Here is a 19921-nt window from a genome sequence, read left to right as displayed (position 1 = left end):
CAGAAGAAATCTGCTTCCCGATCTCAAAGTGGCAATTGGTATTTCCCTGGGCATGCAAGAAAGGGCCACAAGAGCCAAGCACGGACACAACCCTTCCTTCCCACCCACTCACAGTCTTCCTAAGCTCTTGTGTTGTTTTATAACATGTATTGTTTTATGTGATGTACATTGCCCTGAAGTGGCTGGGCCGGGGGGGGCAGTCTTCTAATCTAAATCAAATTATCTGTTCCACATAATATATTTCTGGTAAGGCCTTGGAGGAAGAGCGTGTCTCATGGCTTAAGTGCCACTCAGCGCTTAACACCCACTCAGGGCAGCTGTCCTGCCCCTGAGTGCCTCTCCTCCAACCGGCTTGCCTGTCTGTCCAGCAGCCAGCCAATCACCTTCCATCCCCCACCTCTGACCACCCCCTCCTCCTTCCACTTCCCTCTGAGGCTTGGAGGCTGCAGATCCCTGTTGCATGAGAGCTGCCCCTGCTGGTGCGTTCCCTACACCGGGACCTCCCGCCTGCAGCCTTTCCAGGTTCTGAAAGGAGACAGACCATCCACAGAGTTCTTCCACTACACCCACCCCCAATCTAGCGCCCATTGTATTCCTGAATGCAATGGGCTTTATCCCTAGTAAATAAATAAATGGTGAAATAGGATTTGGGTTGTGGAACTGACCAGACGTCTGAAAACCAGGATGGAAGCAAAGCAAAATTGTCAACCTGACGCATTAAATGAGGCAAAGTGACAACGTAAGATCCAATGTACAGCAAACTGTAGATCTTATAGTGCCTAATAATTTGCCCACAAAGCTTGGTGAATCCTTTAGTGCAGTGCTGCCCAATGGCCTGGGTTCTGCCCAGGGATTTCCCAAGACAGCTATTCCCAAGTAGACCCATGAATACACAATGCTGTTTTCTCTCGAATCAGACCCTGGGTCTAGGAAGGGCAGTATTGTCTATTCAGACTGGCAGCTGCTCCCCATTGTCTCAAGGACCGGTCTTTTCACTGCCTGGTCCTGTTAACTGGCGATGCTCACGAACGTGGAAGGGCTTAAGTTTGCTAGGCGCCAGCATGCTCTTTGGAACAAGCAAGACCCGTACAAAAGAGATGGTCTCCGCTGGTCCCGAGAAGGAAGCAGGCTGCTGGCACTTAAGATCAAGAAGGCGACAGAGCAGTTTTTAAACTAAATCTTAAAGTACTTGAAAGGCTGTCCCATAAAGCAGGGATAGTCAACCTGTGGTCCTCCAGATGTCCAAGGACTACAATTCCCATGAGCCCCTGCCAGCATCTGCTGTCAGGGGCTCATGGGAATTGTAGTGCATGAACATCTGGAGGACCACAGGTTGACTACCTCTGCCATAGATGGAATGGACTTGGTTTTCTGTTGCCCAAGAGGGTCGGGCCAGAACCGAAGAGATGAAATTGAAAATAAGTTTTGCCTAAACATCCGGAAGAAGTTCCTGACAGCTAGAGTGGTTCCTCAGTGGAACAGGCTTCCTTGGGAGGTGGAGGGTTCTCCTTCCTTGGAGGTTTTTAAGCAGATCCTGGATAGCCATCCGACAGAAATGCTGATTCTGTGGACTTAGGCAGATTGTGAGTAGCTGGGCAGAAGGGATTGTGTCTGAAGGGATTGTGTTGGCAGAAGGGATTGTGTTGGCTCTCGTGGCACTTTCTTGCATGTCCAGGAAGATGCTGATTGCCACTTTGGGGGTCAGAAAGTGAATTTCCTTCAGACCAGATTGACCAGTGATTTTTTTGGGGGGATGGGGGGTGGGAGGGGCATCATTTGGGCATGGAACTGGGGTCACTGTGTGAATTTCCTGCATTCTGCAAGGGGTTGGACTAGATGACCATGGAGGGTCCTTCCCACTCTATGGTTCTATTAATAATAATATAACATTTTATTTTTTAGCTTGTCCTCCCTTATTTCGTCTGCATGCCTAGCAGAGGCTCTTCCACTGAGCCATGGCCTCTGCTGAGTCTGGCAGCGGCTCTCCCACGAGCAGGTCTTTCCCATCACCTCCTGCCTCGTCCTTTTAACTGGAGACGCCGGGGATTGAACCTGGAACCTTCTGCATGCCAAGCAGAGGCTCTGCCACTGAGCCAGGGTCCCAGGTCAAGGTCTTTCCCATCACCTCCTGCCTCATCCTTTTAACTGGAGACGCCGGGGATTGAACCTGGGACCTTCTGCATGCCAAGCAGGTGCTCTGCCACTGACCCGCAAGAGCCTCTTGAGTTCCGTGGTTCCCAACAAGGTCATGTGGCCTATAGTTATGAGGAAGTGCCCTTGACTCCAGCCAGTTCTATCGCCATGACAACACGCTGTCCTCCCCATGGTGAACGTTCCGCCAGGAGTTCCCGGGACTGTCATTGGCTGAGGACCCTGAGGGCTTGAGAGGAGGAAGGAGCGCCATCTCCATAGTATCCGCCTGGTGTATCCGTGTCCCTTGTGACCCTTTCGTTTCCCTCCCCCCCCAGATGCCGTGAGCTGCGGCCATGACGGAGGAGCACGTGCCACAGCTGGTGGACTATTTCGTGGTGGCCGGCTTGGCAGACACCTCCAAGCTGCTCGAAGACGAAAACCAGCCACCCCGGCCGGCCCGACCCAGCGAGCCCATCAGTGACGTGGCGGTCATCATCCGCTCTCAGGGCGAGGAGGTGCCCCATGGCTTCACGTGCATCGAGCGCACGACGTCGGGGAACCCGGTGGAGCTCAATGCCGGCCTACTCAACAACCCCCAGATGTACATCTGCTACAAACGGGGGCGGGACAAGCCGCCCATTGTCGAATTGGGGTAAGTGGGCGAGCGGAGGGGCGTCGTTTGTTCTGGGGTGTGTTTCCCCCCACTTTTTTTGAACCAGGCAACTTTGGAATTTGGAAACCGGGTGGTCAGCGCCACTCTGAAATGTCTTCCTCAGGAGACAGAGCCAAACGGAATACCTCCCTCCCTGCTTTGCAGAATAGAGGGAGAAAGATTGGGGAGTAAAAAGAAGGAAGATCTGAAGAGGTAGTCATAGAATCGTAGAAGAGTGGGAAGGAGACCTACAGGTCATCTAGTCCAACCCCCTGATTAATGCAGGATTAGCCTAAATCATCCAGGATCAGTTTCTCTCCAGTTCTTGCTTGAAGACTGCCAGTGAGGGGGAGCTCACCACCTCCTTAGGCAGCCGATTCCACTGCTGAACTACTCGAACTGAGAACATTTTTTTTCTTGATATCTAGCTGATATCCCTGTCCACGAAGCTTAAACCCATTACTGCGGGTCCTGTCCTCCGCAGCCAACAGGAACCTTTCCCCGCTTGCCTCTAGGTCAGCGGTCCCCAACCTTTTGATGGTTGAGGACCGCCTCCGGGGGTGGGAAAGAGCCGGTGGCCTGGGTGCCGCGCATGCGCTTTAGCGCCCCCTGGTGGTGAAAACACGTATGTGCGGAGCTGCCACGCGTGCACGTTTTCACCACCAGGGGGCACTAATGTGCATGCGCATTTGTGTCCACCGGCGTGCCAGCGGCCATGCCTGCCTCTTCCCCCCCCCTCTAGCAGTAAGAAGCTAGCCGGGCCACGAGCGATGTTTTGGCGGCCACTTCTCTTGCAGCCTGGCGAGCTTCTTGCTGCAGGGGGGGGAGAGGCAGGTGTGGCCACCAGTGGCCCATTACCGAGGCCTTCATGGCCTGGTACCGGGCTGCAGACTGGGGGTTGATGACCCCCGTTCTAGGTGACAACCTTTCAAATACACACTTTTCTTGGCTGCTTTAGGATGCTTAGGGCTGATCCTGTGTTGAGCAGGGGGTTGGACTAGATGGCCTCTATGGCCCCTTCCAACTCTATGATTCTACTAGATTTAAAGCCCATTTCACATGCAAATGAAATGGGCGCTAGATGGCCTGGGAGAAGGCCTACCCCCCACCCATGGCTCTCTGGAGCCTTCTCCCCAGCCGTGGCTCTCTGGCAGAAGGCGGCATGGCCCAGACATTTCACTCAATAATTACTTGTCTGTGGCCTAGTTCTCAATGAGGTAGAAGACCTGAGTCTGGGTTTACTGCAGGGTGAGGATTCACATGACCGCCTGCTCCTCCACACAGACAAAACAAACAAACATGGACCTACAAATCAGTGTATCAGGGATAAAGTTAAGCAAGGATCCATATTCCTGACATAATTGATTTTTTATGTGAGGATTAAAAAACAACAGAAAAGCAGCCAATTGTTTTGTGAGCTCCCATGTGCAGCTGAAGTAGTTTATGAAGTAATACTACCTCAGTGAATACAAAGGTTATGAAACTTGTGGGGATGGGGTTGGGTAGCAGAGAACATACACATCTAGCTCCTTTAAGGCTTCCCGGCCCTCCCCCCACCCGAGGCTCTCTCAAGCCTACTCCCGGCCGGCGGAGCAGCCTCGCTGCGTCTCCGGCCGGGAGAAGGCGGCGCGGCTCCCCATTGGCTGCTTGGGGCGGGATGGACACTCGGAGGGGCCAATCAGGAGCCGCTTCACGGCTCCTGATTGACCCTCCAAGTTTTTATCCCGGACAGGGCCCGCCCTAACTCCTCCCACACAGCCATTACTGCTTTATTCAGTCCGCGGTGCTCTGCGCCGCAGGGCTGTTTAAAGATGATTCTATGATTCTAAATACTTAAAGACAGCGGTCATGGAACCAAAAACCCAGGGAAGTTAATAACAAGCTCTGACTTACGATGAACCCACATACTTTCTGAATAGCTTTGGTGGGTACCAGGGGAAGTACCAATAGACACCATGATGCCTGCGGCCACCATGTAGGCAGCTGCCTTGACATGAACCAGACGCTCGATCCATCTTTTTGTCCAAGCAGCTTTGGACAGTGCTACTCTGGTGGGTGCTTTCTGAACCTGAGCCGGACTGTTGATCCAGCTCTCCCAGTCCATTGGCTGCTCTGCCTGCCAATCTCTCTCTAAAGTCTCCAGTGATGATCCCCCTACTACTACTTTTGGGTCTTTGAACTGGAGGTGCTTGAAAAGTTACAGGTTCTCTCACTGAGCTATTGTCCCCTAAAAACAACACCTTCGCGACTGTAATGGACAGCACCCTAGAGAAGGAGGTTTTGAGTGCTGTAACAAGAAAGCCTCACAAGAAGAAGAGTTGGTTTTTATACCCTGCTTTTCACTTCTCGGGGTCTCAAAGTGGCTTACAATCGCCTTCCCTTCATTTCCCCACAACACGGGGTAGATGAGGCTGAGAGAGCTCTGGGAGAACTGCTCTCTGAGCTCTGACAGGACTGTGACCAGCCCAAGGTCACCCAGCTGGGTGCTTCTGGAGGAACGCGGAATCAAACCAAGCTGCTGCTCTTAATCACAACACCATGCTGGTGTAGCCAGGGCAACAGGCTACTCACAGCTGAGTGGGAGCTGTTATACAGGCCTGTGGGCTAGAGCAGGGGTAGTCAACCTGCGGTCCTCCAGATGTTCATGGACTACAATTCCCATGAGTCCCTGCCAGCAAATGCATTTGCTGGCAGGGACTCATGGGAATTGTAGTCCATGAACATCTGGAGGACCACTGGTTGACTACCCCTGGGCTAGAGGAAAGACAATTCAGTCTGAGTTCAGTTTGAGACTGGTCAGAGGGAGATCTGAGGAGAAACTCTAGGCATGGGTGGCCAAACTGTGACTCTCTAGATGTCGATGGACTACAATTCCCATGAACCCCTGCAAGTACATGCTGGCAAGGGCTCATGGGAATTGTAGTCCATGGACCTCTGGAGAGTCACAGTTTGGCCACCCCTGTTCTGACAGTACCGGGTTTTCGATAACTAGGGCAGCCATTAGGCAGAGGGGATTTGGGCAGACAGGTGTTTGTTCCGAAATTAACCCAAAGTGTGAGGTGAAACCTTCTGAGGAAGAGGAGCAGGAAGCCTGCCTAGTTGAAAGGGGAACTCAGGGGAGCATTTCCTCGGTGTGTGCAGCAGAGTTCTGCTCACCTCCGGAAGGGAGAAAGGTGTGGTTCATCCTAGAAGGGAGGAAATGGTGACTCAAGCTCAGTGTACCCAATTTCTAAGAACCAGAGGGTGTTTCAGTGAAATTCACCACGATTGAAGCAAAATAAACGTGTTTTGGGATAAGCCCAGTAGAACGAAAACCCTCTGTTAAAATAAGAATTCATATGATTCCTGGAAATTTGCAGGATGCAGCATGGGGAGGACAGAGGTCACCGTGGGGTGCAGTGGCACACAGCCACACTCTGAAGCATCTGCTTGCTCAACGGACCATGATCTCTGTAGTCTGCAGATGAGGTGTGATTCCAGGGATCCCCAGCATTAAATCCATGGGTTCAGAGGTGGACACAGGCACCAGAGGTTATTTGAGCTCTTTATTGTGACCCCAGCATGAGCCAGCTTGGTGTAGTGGTTAGGAATGCAGACTTCTAATCTAGCGAGCCAGGTTTGATTCTCCACTTTCTTACATGTAGCCAGCTGGGTGACCTTGGGCTCATCACTGCACTGATAAAGCTGTTCTGACTGAGCAGTAATCTCAGGGCTCTCTGAGCCCCACCTTCCTCACAGGGGTCTGTTGTGAGGAGAGGAAAGGGAAGGCGACTGTAAGCTGCTTTGAGACTCCTTCAGGTAGAGAAAAGTGGCATATAAGAACCAACTCTTCTTCTTCAGTAATCTCAGGGCTCTCTCAGCCTCCTTCCCTCACAGGGTGTCTGTTGTGGGGAGAGGAAAGGGAAGGCGACTGTAAGCCGCTTTGAGACTCCTTCAGGTAGAGAAAAGTGGCATATAAGAACCAACTCTTCTTCTTCAGTAATCTCAGGGCTCTCTCAGCCTCCTTCCCTCACAGGGGTCTGTTGTGAGGAGAGGAAAGGGAAGGCGACTGTAAGCTGCTTTGAGACTCCTTCAGGTAGAGAAAAGTGGCATATAAGAACCAACTCTTCTTCTTCAGTAATCTCAGGGCTCTCTCAGCCTCCTTCCCTCACAGGGTGTCTGTTGTGAGGAGAGGAAAGGGAAGGCGACTGTAAGCTGCTTTGAGACTCCTTCAGGTAGAGAAAAGTGGCATATAAGAACCAACTCTTCTTCTTCAGTAATCTCAGGGCTCTCTCAGCCTCACCTCCCTCACAGGGTGTCTGTTGTGGGGAGAGGAAAGGGAAGGCGACTGTAAGCCGCTTTGAGACTCCTTCGGGTAGAGAAAAGTGGCATATAAGAACCAACTCTTCTTCTTCTTCAGTAATCTCAGGGCTCTCTCAGCCTCACCCACCTCACAGGGTGTCTGTTGTGGGGAGAGGAAAGGGAAGGCGACTGTAAGCCGCTTTGAGCCTCCTTTGGGTAGAGAAAAGTGGCATATAAGAACCAACTCTTCTTCTTCTTCAGTAATCTCAGGGCTCTCTCAGCCTCACCTCCCTCGCAGGGTGTCTGTTGTGGGGAGAGGAAAGGGAAGGCGACTGTAAGCCGCTTTGAGACTCCTTCGGGTAGAGAAAAGTGGCATATAAGAACCAACTCTTCTTCTTCTTCAGTAATCTCAGGGCTCTCTCAGCCTCACCCACCTCACAGGGTGTCTGTTGTGGGGAGAGGAAAGGGAAGGCGACTGTAAGCCTCTTTGAGACTCCTTCGGGTAGAGAAAAGTGGCATATAAGAACCAACTCTTCTTCTTCTTCAGTAATCTCAGGGCTCTCTCAGCCTCACCCACCTCACAGGGTGTCTGTTGTGGGGAGAGGAAAGGGAAAGCGACTGTAAGCCGCTTTGAGCCTCCTTTGGGTAGAGAAAAGTGGCATATAAGAACCAACTCTTCTTCTTCTTCAGTAATAGCAGGGCTCTCTTAGCCTCACCTCCCTCGCAGGGTGTCTGTTGTGGGGAGAGGAAAGGGAAGGCGACTGTAAGCCGCTTTGAGACTCCTTCGGGTAGAGAAAAGTGGCATATAAGAACCAACTCTTCTTCTTCTTCAGTAATATCAGGGCTCTCTCAGCCTCACCTCCCTCACAGGGTGTCTGTTGTGGGGAGAGGAAAGGGAAGGCGACTGTAAGCCTCTTTGAGACTCCTTCGGGTAGGGAAAAGCGGCATATGAGAACAAAGGACAAACAAGAATGTTGACTCTCGAATGGAGTCAAGTCTGAGCTGTTCTCCTGCAGACCAGACCAACATGGCTGCCCCTCTGAGCCTACAAATTAATGACCTCCAAAGCCATCCTGGCATGAACAGCCTTGCTCAGCCCTTGCGAATGGAGAACTTCCAGCGCAGCGAATAAACAAATTTTGATATGTTTTTAAAAGGACACAGAACTCCCCGGAATGCAAACGGGGAAGTGATAGAAACGGAAAGTTAAAAACAGTTTGCCAGTGGGGCAGAAAAAATGCCAGCTGCAGCAGAGGGAGTGGAACCCAGAAGTTTTCGGTTGCTTTTGAAAAACCAGGAGGGAAGGAGCGATCGTGGCTTAAAGCAGGGGTGGTCAACCTGTGGTCCTCCAGATGTCCATGGACTACAATTCCCATGAGCCCCTGCCAGCGAACGCTGGCAGGGGCTCATGGGAATTGTAGTCCATGGACATCTGGAGGACCACAGGTTGGCTACCCCTGATCCCAGCCAGCTTGGTTTTGTGCTCAAGAGCAGCGGCTTCTAATCTAGTGAGCCGGGTTTGATTCCCCGCTCTTCCTCATGCAGCCAGCTGGGTCACTTAGGGCCAGTCACGGTTGTCTCAGAGCTGTTCTCACAGAAGTGTTCTCTCAGCCCCACCTACTGTTGCATAAAGGATGGTAAAGGTAAAGGTATCCCCTGTGCAAGCACCGGGTCATGTCTGACCCTTGGGGTGATGCCCTCTAGCGTTTTCATGGCAGACTCAATATGGGGTGGTTTGCCAGTGCCTTCCCCAGTCATTACCATTTACCCCCCAGCAAGCTGGGTGCTCATTTTATCGACCTGGGAAGGATGGAAGGCTGAGTCAACCTTGAGCCGGCTGCTGGGATCGAACTCCCAGCCTCATGGGCAGACAGCTTCAGACAGCATGTCGCTGCCTGACCACTCTGCGCCACAAGAGGCTCTTAAAGGATGGTAGCAAAGCACTTGGCGTGGCCACCTCGGGTGAGCCCAGTTATGTCCAGCTGAGCAACAGCAGCAGGGTAATGGAGTCCTAAATTTTGGCAGTCGCAAACGCAGCTTTTGATTGTTTCAAATTGTGTCCTGTCCTTTCTAAAAAGGTTGACATCAAAAATGAAGTACAGCGTGTCCTCAGAGCCCTTCCCACCCCCCACCCCCCAGAAGGCTTTGGGTCCGCCTCGAGTCCTCTCTTCCCTAACCCTGTCTAGCTGAGCAAGCAAAGGTCTCTTCTTTTCCTCCCCTCGTTTTGTTGACATCCTTGCTTGATATGTAAGCTCTTTGGGACGGAGATCTGTTCCCGCTATATAAATAATCAGTTTGATGGATAAATGGCAACAAGGAACAGAGGAAGCAAAGTGAATTTGGCAAACGTACTGCACAAGATCAGAATTTCTTACTGGTACTTTATTTGTTGAAAACATTTAGACCCCGCCTTTCTGTGGAGTTCAGGGTGGCTTGCAACAATAGCTGAAGAACAATTCCACTTCCTACCAGAATAAAATAACAGAGTCCAATTTTTCCCCTCTCTTCCTCCTCTTAAAAGATGCCTCCTTTATAAAACCCAGTGTGGTATCGTATTTAGAGCAGGGCTGGCCAAACTGGCTCTCCAGATGCCCATGGACTACAATTCCCATGAGCCTGGCAGGGGCTCATGGGAGTTATAGTCCGTGAGCATCTGGAGAGTCACAATTAGGCCACCCCTGGTATACAGTGTCTAGACCAGGGGTAGTCAAACTGCGGCCCTCCAGATGTCCATGGACTACAATTCCCATGAGCCCCCTGCCAGCGAATGCTGGCAGGGGGCTCCTGGGAATTGTAGTCCATGGACATCTGGAGGGCCGCAGTTTGACTACCCCTGGTCTAGAAGCTTGCTGGCTGACTTTGGCCCTTCACCGGGTCTACCTCTGCAGGTTGTTGTGAGGGTAAAATGGAAAATTTTGGCCTTTGATTGTGTCCTGCAGTTTCTCAGTGGAACAGGCTTCCTCGGGAGGTGGTGGGTTCTCCATCTTTGGAAGTTTTTACACAGAGGCTGGAGAGACATCTGATGGAGAGGCTGATTCTGGGAAGGTTCAAGGGGGTGGCAGGTTGCAGCGGATGAGCGATAGGGTTGTGAGTTTCCTGCACAGTGCAGAGGGTTGGACTAGATGACCCAGGCGGACCCTTCCAACTCTATGATTCTATGATTCTATTCTATGAAAAAAGGGAGCATGTTGTAGGTCCCTGTTAGAGAGTATAAACAAAGTAAATAAATTGCCTCAAATTTCACTTAACTTTTATTTTTAAAACAGCCCCAAGTTTCTGGTCCCTAGGACTGTGAAGATATACTTTGTTCTGTGTAACCGTGTCCTCAGCTTCCCTTGTAGGGAGCCCAAAATTGTAGTTCCCGAATTACGAAAGGGACGATTCCCGCCCCCTTTCCCCGCATTCTGATGTTTTTGCTCTGGCTGCCGTTCTCTAGGGTCCACTATGACGGGAAGGACCGCCCCAAGGCGGGCTACAAAATCATTGACACGACTCCCTACAGCCGCTCTGCCAACCTGACATCCGGAGGGCCCGGCCACCAACGCACCTTCCTGACGTATCGGCGAGCTGGCGAGGGCCAAGGTTACAGCACGCTGGGCGTCACTGATCTCTGTCTCATCATGCCAAGCAAAGGGGAGAGCACGCCCCACACCTTCTGCCGCGTGGACCGGAATCTCAATGCCGGCATGGTGAGTCTTGGAAGAGAGGAAGGGAGCTGTGGGGGGGGACCCTCCGGAGCAGCTTGTGTGTTTCCGTCTCATCTTGTGTGTCATTATTTATTTTATGGCATGTGTGTGATATAGCTAGGAGATCTGAGGACTGTCAGGCAGGCAGGCAAGGGACATTGGGAGGTGGCATGCCATTGGCTGCCTCTCTGCCCTGACCTCCAGTGTTCCTTGGAAGAACTACCACCCAAATCCTTGGAGGTCTCCCATCCCACTACTAGCTAGGATCGAGCTTGCCTTGGCTGTCCAGGTCAGGGCATCCTTATCCATTGTTCCTCTTAATATTTGTGAAACAGCCTGGGAGGTGGAACGTATCTGGGGTGTCCGAGTTGGAATAGGGACAATTGGCCCTGCCCCTACAGCTCCCGCCATCCTTCCTTGTATGCTAGCCACTCTGCTCTCAGAGAGAGACACACAAAGACACAGAGAGCCCTGCCAAACCACAAACGAATTCTGATTACCTGCTATAGCTTCTGCTGCAAGGGAGAGAGAGAGCTGCCCCAAACTGAAACGAGCCTTGATTCCCTGCTACAAACACGCCCTGATTAGAGAAGATTATAGGTTAGAAAAGGTTAGAGAAGAAGAGGAAGAGGAAGAGGAAGAAGAAGAAGAAGAAGAAAAAGTAGTAGTAGTAGTAGTCATAGTTCTTATATGCCGCTTTTCCCTACCCGAAGGAGTCTCAAAGCGGCTTACAGTCGCCTTCCCTTTCCTCTCCCCACAACAGACATCCTGTGAGGTGGGTGAGGCTGAGAGAGCCCTGAGATTCCTGCCCGGTCAGAACAGCTTTATCAGTGCCGTGGCGAGCCCAAGGTCACCCAGCTGGCTGCATGTGGGGAAGCGCAGAATCAAACCTGGCATGCCAGATTAGAAGTCCGCACTCCTAACCATACACCAAACTGAGAGAGAGAGAGGGAGAGAGAGAGAGAGGGAGATCTGCACCTGCTGTTGTCCCCTGGGTCCTAGCACCCATTGCATTCCTGGTTCCAATGGGCTTTCTTGCTAGTAAGAATATAACAGAAGCCATGTTCGATCAAGCCGGTGGTCCATCCAGCCCAACCCTCTGGGTCTCACAGTGGCCAAACCCCAGGGGCCATCAGGAGGTCCATTAGTGGGGCCAGAACTCTGGACGCCTCTCCCAGCCCTGTCCCCCAAGTTCCATTACTACCCAAGAACATAATATTGTATGGCGTCTGTGTGTTGTAGCCAAGACATTTGAGGCTTGTCTGGCAGCCAAGCAAGGGTTTGTCATGATCCATAGAGTTCCTTGGAGGAACTACCACCCAGATCCTTGGAGGTCTCCCATCCCAGCACTATCCAGGGTCACCCCTAGCTTAGATTCTGAGGCCTGATGGGATTGGCTTGCCTGGGCTATCCAAGTCAGAGGAACTTGTGTATTAAGGGCCATCAAGTCACTTCCAACTTATGGCGCCCTGTGAATGACATGTCCCATCCTTCCCATCCTTGCTCAGGTCTTGCAGACTGTGAGCCGTGTCTTCCTTGATGGACCCAATCCGTCTCATGTTGGGCCTTCCTCTTGTCCTGCTGCCTCCAGATCTTCCTAGCGTGATTGCTGTTCTTCCAAGGGCCCTTGTCTTCTCAGGACGTGGCCAAACTATGATAGCCACAGTTTAATCGTTTCATCTTCCAGGTAGAGTTTAGGACTTGATTTGCTCTAGAACTCACTAGTTTGTTGTTTGGGTGGCCCACGTTATCTGTAAAACTCTCCTCCAGGACCACATTTCAAAGGTGTTGTGGTTATGAGCACCAGCTTCTAACCTGGTGAGCCGGGTTGGATTCCCAGCTCCTCCTCCACATGCAGCCAGCTGGGTGACCTTGGGCCAGTCGCAGAGCTGATAGTGCTGCTCTCACAGAGCAGTCCTTTCAGAGCTCTTCAGAGAGGAAAGGAAGGTCATTGTAAGCCGCATTGAGCCTCCTTCGGGTAGAGAAAAGCGGCATATAAGTACCAACATTTCTTCTTCTTCAGTAATCTCAGGGCTCTCTCAGCCTCACCCACCTCACAGGGTGTCTGTTGTGGGGAGAGGAAAGGGAAGGCGAATGTCAGCCGCTTTGAGACTCCTTTGGGTAGAGAAAAGCGGCATATAAGAACCAACTCTTCTTCTTCTTCTTCTTCTTCTTCTTCAGTAATCTCAGGGCTCTTTCAGCCTCTCCTCCCTCACAGGGTGTCTGTTGTGGGGAGAGGAAAGGGAAGGCGACTGTAAGCCGCTTTGAGACTCCTTCAGGGAGAGAAAAGCAGCATATAAGAACCAACATTTCTTCTTCTTCAGTAATCTCAGGGCTCTCTCAGCCTCTCCTCCCTCACAGGGCGTCTGTTGTGGGGAGAGGAAAGGGAAGGAGACTGTAAGCCGCTTTGAGACTCCTTCGGGTAGAGAAAAGTGGCATATAAGAACCAACTCTTCTTCTTCTTCAGTAATCTCAGGGCTCTCTCAGCCTCACCCACCTCACAGGGTGTCTGTTGTGGGGAGAGGAAAGGGAAGGCGACTGTAAGCCGCTTTGAGACTCCTTCGGGTAGAGAAAAGCAGCATATAAGAACCAACATTTCTTCTTCTTCAGTAATCTCAGGGCTCTCTCAGCTTCACCCACCTCACAGGGTGTCTGTTGTGGGGAGAGGAAGGGAAAGGTGATTGTAAGCCACTTTGAGACTCCTTCGGGCAGAGAAAAGCGCAGTATAAAACTATTCTTCTTTTCTCCTGTCCGCTTTCCTCATTTTATGCCCATCCACAATAGTGGAGAATGCTACAGCAATAATTAACTTGATCTTCGTCACCAACAATCCATCCTTTCACTTAAGGGATCTTTTCCAGCTCCTTTATGGACCTTGTTCCCCGTCTCAATCTTTTTCTGGTTTCTTGGCTGACGGCTCACCTTACTGTGCTCTTTTCTTCTCCGCAGTGGGGCCCGGCTCTCTTTCTCTGCTACAAGAAGGCTCTGGCCAAAGGGAACACCTTGGTGTATGAAGCAGGTAAGCGGCTGCATGTGATGGGTGAGTGAGTGGGCAGCTCGGGAGGGATCTTGGCTCCCACAATGGATGTTGTTTCTTTGGGCTGCAAGAATTAGCTGGATCGGATGTTCTGACCTGAAATCATTAAGAAAAACTGAAAGATGCTGCTGGTTCTTCCGCCAGTATGGTTTTAGCCATTTTGAAATCCAGCAACAGCTTTGAGACCATCAAGTTTTTAATGGTGTAGAATCCTAGAGTTGGATGGGGCCATCTTGGCCATCTAGTCCACCCCCTGCTGAATGCAGGATCAGCCTAAAGCAGGGGTAGTCAAGCTGTGGTCCTCCAGATGTCCATGGGCTACAATTCCCATTAACCCCTGCCAGCATTTGCAGGGGCTCATGGGAATCGTAGTCCATGGACATCTGGAGGACCACAGGTTGACTACCCCTGGCTTAAAGCATCCATGATCAGTGTAAGTCCAGCTGCTGCCTGAAGATGGCCAGTGAGGGGAAGCTTCCCACCTCCATGGGCAGCCCAGTCCATTGCTGAACTGCTCTTAGTGTAGAATCTCAGGGGCTTTCCGCACTCCTTCAAAATCGCACAATGGTTGCCAATTGAAAACGCTACTGATTTGCCATTATGCACAACGTTGTTGACAATCTGCCACACACCTGAAACCGATCCCCAAAAAGCGCTTCATTGTAGCGCTTTCAGGGAAATCCCCAAAAGTGGATTCACCCTCCGGAAAGCGATACACTCCTGCAACCAATCTGCAACACTAGCGGGAAAGTTCTGTGCGTTACCATTGTTGTGGTTTCTACAAAGTCCCTCCCCCTGGCTCTCGCCTCTGATCTTCCGGCAAAGCGATCGCCATTTTTTTTTCTCTGAGCGAGCAGAGATCAACGCACCGGCGAGCCTCCGTTTAGAGGCTTCCCTGGCTTCAGTCCCTCCCCAGAGCTGTTTAGTCACTAAGCACAAACAACAGAGAAGCCCATTTGCTGATGTATTTTCCCTTTATTTTTCACACTGTTTTCGGCCAAAAATCGCGCCCGTGAGGGGGGGGGGGGATTTTTTTTTCACTCGGGAGGAGCGTGGCAACGATGAAACGGCAGCTCAAACACACCTGCAAGCAGCTCAAACACACCTGCAAGCTGGATGGGTCTCTCCGTTGCAACGAATCTGTATCTGTATTGGTGTGTTTTTTTTTTTTTAACTTTCTTAAAGGGAAAGGGGCTGTTTGGGAGCATGCTAACGGCCGCCCATTGGTTGCTTGACAGCCAGAGGCGGGACGAGCTTGGCAATAGCGCTTCCTTTCTAGCGATTTTTGCCGAGAACGGAAGCCTGTGGGAAACAATACAAAACGCAACTGGATTCCACTACAAAGGCAGGTATGCATAACGACGAATTCCACTATTTTAAATGGCGATTTTTCGTACAGCAAACAATTTGCTACAAGGATCCCGGTGCGGAAAGCCCCTCAGAGTTGGAAGGGACCATAGAGGCTATCAAGTCCAGCCCCCTGCTCAATGCAGGATCAGCCTAATGCATCCATGATCGATATCTGTCTTGCTGCTGCTGAACTACTCAGACTGTAAAAAGGTTTTTCCTGATATCTAGCCGAAACCTCTCCACCCATAACATAAACCCACTTAACTCTTGAAAACTGATACCATGAGAATCTTGTTGGTCTCTAACATACTACTGAAAACAAAACTAGCTCTTTATCCGCAGTCTGACAGGGGGGTCCTCTGAAACCATTTTTATTACATGTGCATGGTGAACTGAAAATTTTAAACAGAGGCTGGGTAGCCATCTGACGGAGAGGCTGATTCTGTGAAGGCTCAAGGGGGTGGCAGGTTACAGTGGGTGAGCGAGAGGGTTGTGAGTGTCCTGCATAGTGTAGAGCAGGGGTACTCAAACTGCGGCCCTCCAGATGTCCGTGGACTAAAATTCCCCTGGTGTAGAGAGTTGGACTAGATGACCCAGGAGGCCCCTTCCAACTCTATGATTCTACGTTCCATCTAAACATCCGGAAGAAGTTCCTGACAGTCAGAGCGGTTCCTCAGTGGAACAGGCTTCCTCGGGAGGTGGTGGGTTCTCCATCTTTGGAGATGTTTAAACAGAGGCTGGAGAGCCATCTGACGGAGAGGCTGATTCTGTGAAGGCTCAAGGGGGTGGCAGGTGACAGTGGATGAGCAATAGGATTGTGAGTGTCCTGCATAGTGCAGGGGGTTGGACTAGATGACCCAGGAGGTCCCTTCCAACTCTATGATTCTATGAGGCAAACGCATTGTTGGAAGAAGCTTTCGACAGAGGGAATTCCGGTTAAGAGCTAGCGTGATGGAGTGGTTAGACCAGCCTTTCTCCACATTTTTACTGTTGAGAAACCCCTTAAACATTCTTTAGGTTTCGAGAAACCCAAGAAGTGGCCCAATTGTGCAGAATATGGTTGGGAGCCATAGCTGTGTACACCCCTACCCGGGGCCCTTCCTATTCCCAGCCCCTCAAGGCTTGTCTTTAGCTCTTTAGGGAGGGGCGGGTTGACAGGACAAGATATGATCATATCACCCGAGAAACGTTTCACGGGAATGAAATGGGAGACGAGAAAAGCCATTACTGCCTAGAAGTGGGGTTTCCAGTGATGCCCACCAACACCTTTCCTGGAATTCTGGAGTTCTGATTAGCCCTTGGAGATTTGATTGGCCATGCAGGCTTTTTTGTGACTGAAGGGAAGCTGTGGCAGCCATTTTGTGGCAGGCTTCGCCTTCTGCGGCAGCCATTTTGTGGCCGTGTCAGAATTCCAAATATTCTGCAGGTTCATGAAGCTTGGGAAATCCCTACCGTGGAAGAAAGGCTGCCAGTAAATACAGAGCCCATCTTGATGCTGTTTTCTCTGCTCTCACCAGGTCTCCTTAGCCGCTACCCGAAAGAGGATGCTGAGAGCTTCCCGCTGCCCGAATCCGTGCCTGTCTTCTGCTTGCCCATGGGAGCCACCATTGAGAGCTGGCCAGCTGACACCAAATACCAACTTCCCGTCTTTTCCACCTTTGTCCTGACCGGGGCGTCAGGGGACAAGGTAGCGTGAAAGGGAGTTCGCAGACCTTGGCCCAGTCGCACGCTTTCAGACTAACCTACCTGACAGGGTTGTTGTGAAGATAAAACAGAGAAGAGGAGAAAGATGTCAGCCTCCTAGGTCCCCTTTGGGGAGAAAGGCGGGGTATACATTCAGCGATTACAGAGACAGTAAAATGAGTGTCTCAGCTAGAATGACGGGCTGGCAATAAAGTAAATAAAAGGAGCTTGGGTGTAGCACCTCAGGGTGGAAGCAAGGGCCAGGGGTGTGGCCTGTCTTGGCAGGATGTTTATCTGGCAGTGTGGGTGGGGATGGCAGACAGGCAGGCAAGTGTCACGATAATAGGGTGCTTCATTATGACCTTGTAATACTAGGGGGCTTGCGGCTCAACGGCAGAGCCTCTGCTTGGCATGCGGAAGGTCCCAGGTTCAATCCCCAACATCTCCAGTTGAAAGGACCAGGCAGCAGGTGATGGGAAAGACCTCTGCCTGAGATCCTGGACAGCTGCAGCTAGCCTCAGTAGGGGCTGTGGCTCAGTGGAAGGGCCTCTGCTTGGCATGCAGAAGGTCCCAGGTTCAATCCCCAGCATCTCCAGCTAAAAGGACCAGGCAGAAGATCATGTGAAAGACTATTCAGAATATGTGTTTTATTAATTTGGTACAATTTCTACCTTACCTAGTAAGATCACGGCAGAGGCGACGTTTCAGTTTCGGAATTTTTACCTCAGATCTTCTTAATTGTACCTCGGTCTCCCAAGCACCTTTGTTTATTTGCTTGAGAGATTTCTGTGCCTCTTTGTGGCGGTTTACAGTCGAAATAAGAAATCGTCAACATAAAAACCACCAGCCGTTAAAACAAGCCACGGGAGATAAATGGCATAAAACTAGCCCCAAAACGTACCTCAGAGCAGAAGCAGATCTGTCAGAGCTGGAAAGATAAAACCCCTCATTAAAACCTCTAATTAGCACATGTAAAGCCCCAGGTTCAATCCCAGGTATCTCCTGTTAAAAAGCTCAGGTATATAGGTCATGTGGAAAACAGCTCCCAGTCTGAGCAGACAATACTGGCTTACATGGGCCCAGAGTCTGTTCCATTGTAAGGCAGTTTCGCGTCTTCACTTGATGTGCGTCATAGAGATATTTGCTAAACCTGCTATTATGTGCTGACCTCCTACCTGCTTGTCCCCAGGTATACGACATGCTGATTGCTACCTGCTTGTCCCTGGGTGCACTGCACGCGTTTACCCCTACCCTCTTGTCCCTGGGTACATGGTGTGCTGACCCCTACCCTGTTATCCCTAAGGTTTGGCATGCTGACCTCCTACTCTGGTGTCCCTAGATATTTATTCATTTATTGCTTTGACTTATATCCTGCCACTCTCCATGGACTCGTGGTGGGTTACACAACAGATTAAAATCCAAATAAAATCAATCCATCAACGCGCCATGCTTACCAGCGTATGTCACGGTGACTGCTGTGGCACATTGCTTTGGGATGCTTTGGGCTGATCCTGCGTTGAGCAGGGGGTTGGACTAGATGGCCTGTATGGCCCCTTCCAATTCTGTGATTCTGTGATTCTATGACTCCTATCTTCTTCTGCCTAAATGAACAGTGCTCTGATTCCTTGCTAGGCCAGCCTTTCTCAACTTTCTTCGTAGAGTTGGTGGGAGGATAAACAGAAGAACAGAGAACTGCATGTTCAGCTGGGGGCACCCTGGGAGAGGGGCGGGATGCCCTGGCAAACATCCCTGGCAGCGCCAGGGACAGAACTTGGGATCTTTCCCATGCAAAGTGTGTCGTCTGCCTCCAGGGCTCCCTCCCTTCCCTGCACAGGTGGAGCAGGCTGGGCCTGTTGGGTTCTTGCACGCTGCAGGCTGGGGGAGCTGCAGGCGGGCAGGGCGCCACCCTAGAGAGTCAAGGCAGAGGGTTTGATGCATGCCCTTAATTCTTTCGAATTGCCCTCCAAGGTGCTGGCTGGGGAGGTAGAGATGTAAAATGTCGGAATAGAGCAGCCTTTCTCGACTTTTTTGCCACTGAGAAACCCCTAAAACATTCTTCAGGCTTCAAGAAACCGCAGAAGTGGTGCGATCGTGCAGAGATATTATTATTATTATTTATTTAATTTTTTTAACCACCGCTCCCATGACTGGGTCATGGCGGTTAACAAAATAGAATCATCCATAGAGTTTAAAATCCCCAGCCCCATAAAACAATAAAAACAATTAAAACCAGTTTATAGCATATAGCTGATGGCGGCGACCTAATATAACCATCCCCCCTATTCCGGGTATCTGTCAATGTTGATGAAATAGCAACTGAAAGCATTAAAAAAGATGGAATAAACCAGCTAGAGGGTGAAAATAAGCCCCTCAACAGTCTAGCCCTGCAGGTCAATAGGGCCAGGGGGGCGGGTTATGGTTGGGATGCAGAGCCGTGAACACGCTTACCGGGGGCCCATCCCACCCCCTTCCCTTCCCCCCCTGCCAGGCCCATCATTGGCCATTTTGGGAGGGGGGTCGACATGACCGTATATCGTCATATCACCCAAAAACTGTTTGGTTTAACCAATCTAAAAAAAAATCACAAATTAATTAACTCCCATTCATTCGGGAAACTCTTCAAGGGCTGTCAAGCAACCCTAAGGTTTCATGAAACCCTGGTTGAGAAAGCTTGCCCTTGGTGTACAGCACACTGACCCTGACTCTGTTGTCCCTAGGTGTACAGTGTACTGACCTCTACCCTCTTGTTCCTAGGTTTACGGTGTGCTGACCCCTATTCTCTTGTCCTTAGCTATATGAGAGCCAGTTTGGTGTAGTGGTTAGGAGTGCGGACTTCTAATCTGGCGAGCCGGGTTTGATTCTGCGCTCCCCCACATGCAACCAGCTGGGTGACCATGGGCTAGTCACAGCACTGATAAAGCTGTTCTGACCGAGCAGGAATCTCAGGGCTCTCTCAGCCTTACCCACCTCACAGGGTGTCTGTTGTGGGGAGAGGAAAGGGAAGGCGATCAGAAGCCGCTTTGAGACTCCTTCGGGTAGAGAAAAGCAGCATAGAAGAACCAACTCTTCTTCTATGGCACCCTGACCCCTACCTTCTTC

The 19921-nt window shown here is 51.0% G+C and overlaps 1 protein-coding gene across 1 annotated transcript in view; it reads left to right on the top strand.

Moving 5' to 3' along the window:
• Window positions 1–19921, top strand: part of DENND4B (DENN domain containing 4B) — a 78318-nt gene that overhangs the window by 25805 nt on the left and 32592 nt on the right. The window contains exons 2-5 of the mRNA XM_077321330.1: window positions 2469–2785; window positions 10503–10755; window positions 13702–13771; window positions 16657–16826. Coding sequence (XP_077177445.1) covers window positions 2487–2785; window positions 10503–10755; window positions 13702–13771; window positions 16657–16826 — 792 coding nt within the window. The 5' untranslated portion in view covers window positions 2469–2486. The remainder of the gene's footprint in view (window positions 1–2468; window positions 2786–10502; window positions 10756–13701; window positions 13772–16656; window positions 16827–19921) is intronic.

This window comes from Paroedura picta, chromosome 1, assembly GCF_049243985.1.
Source record: "Paroedura picta isolate Pp20150507F chromosome 1, Ppicta_v3.0, whole genome shotgun sequence".
Lineage (NCBI taxonomy): Eukaryota > Metazoa > Chordata > Lepidosauria > Squamata > Gekkonidae > Paroedura > Paroedura picta.
The sequence above is the reverse complement of the archived record's forward strand: the minus strand, read 5'-3'. Positions and strand labels throughout refer to the sequence as shown.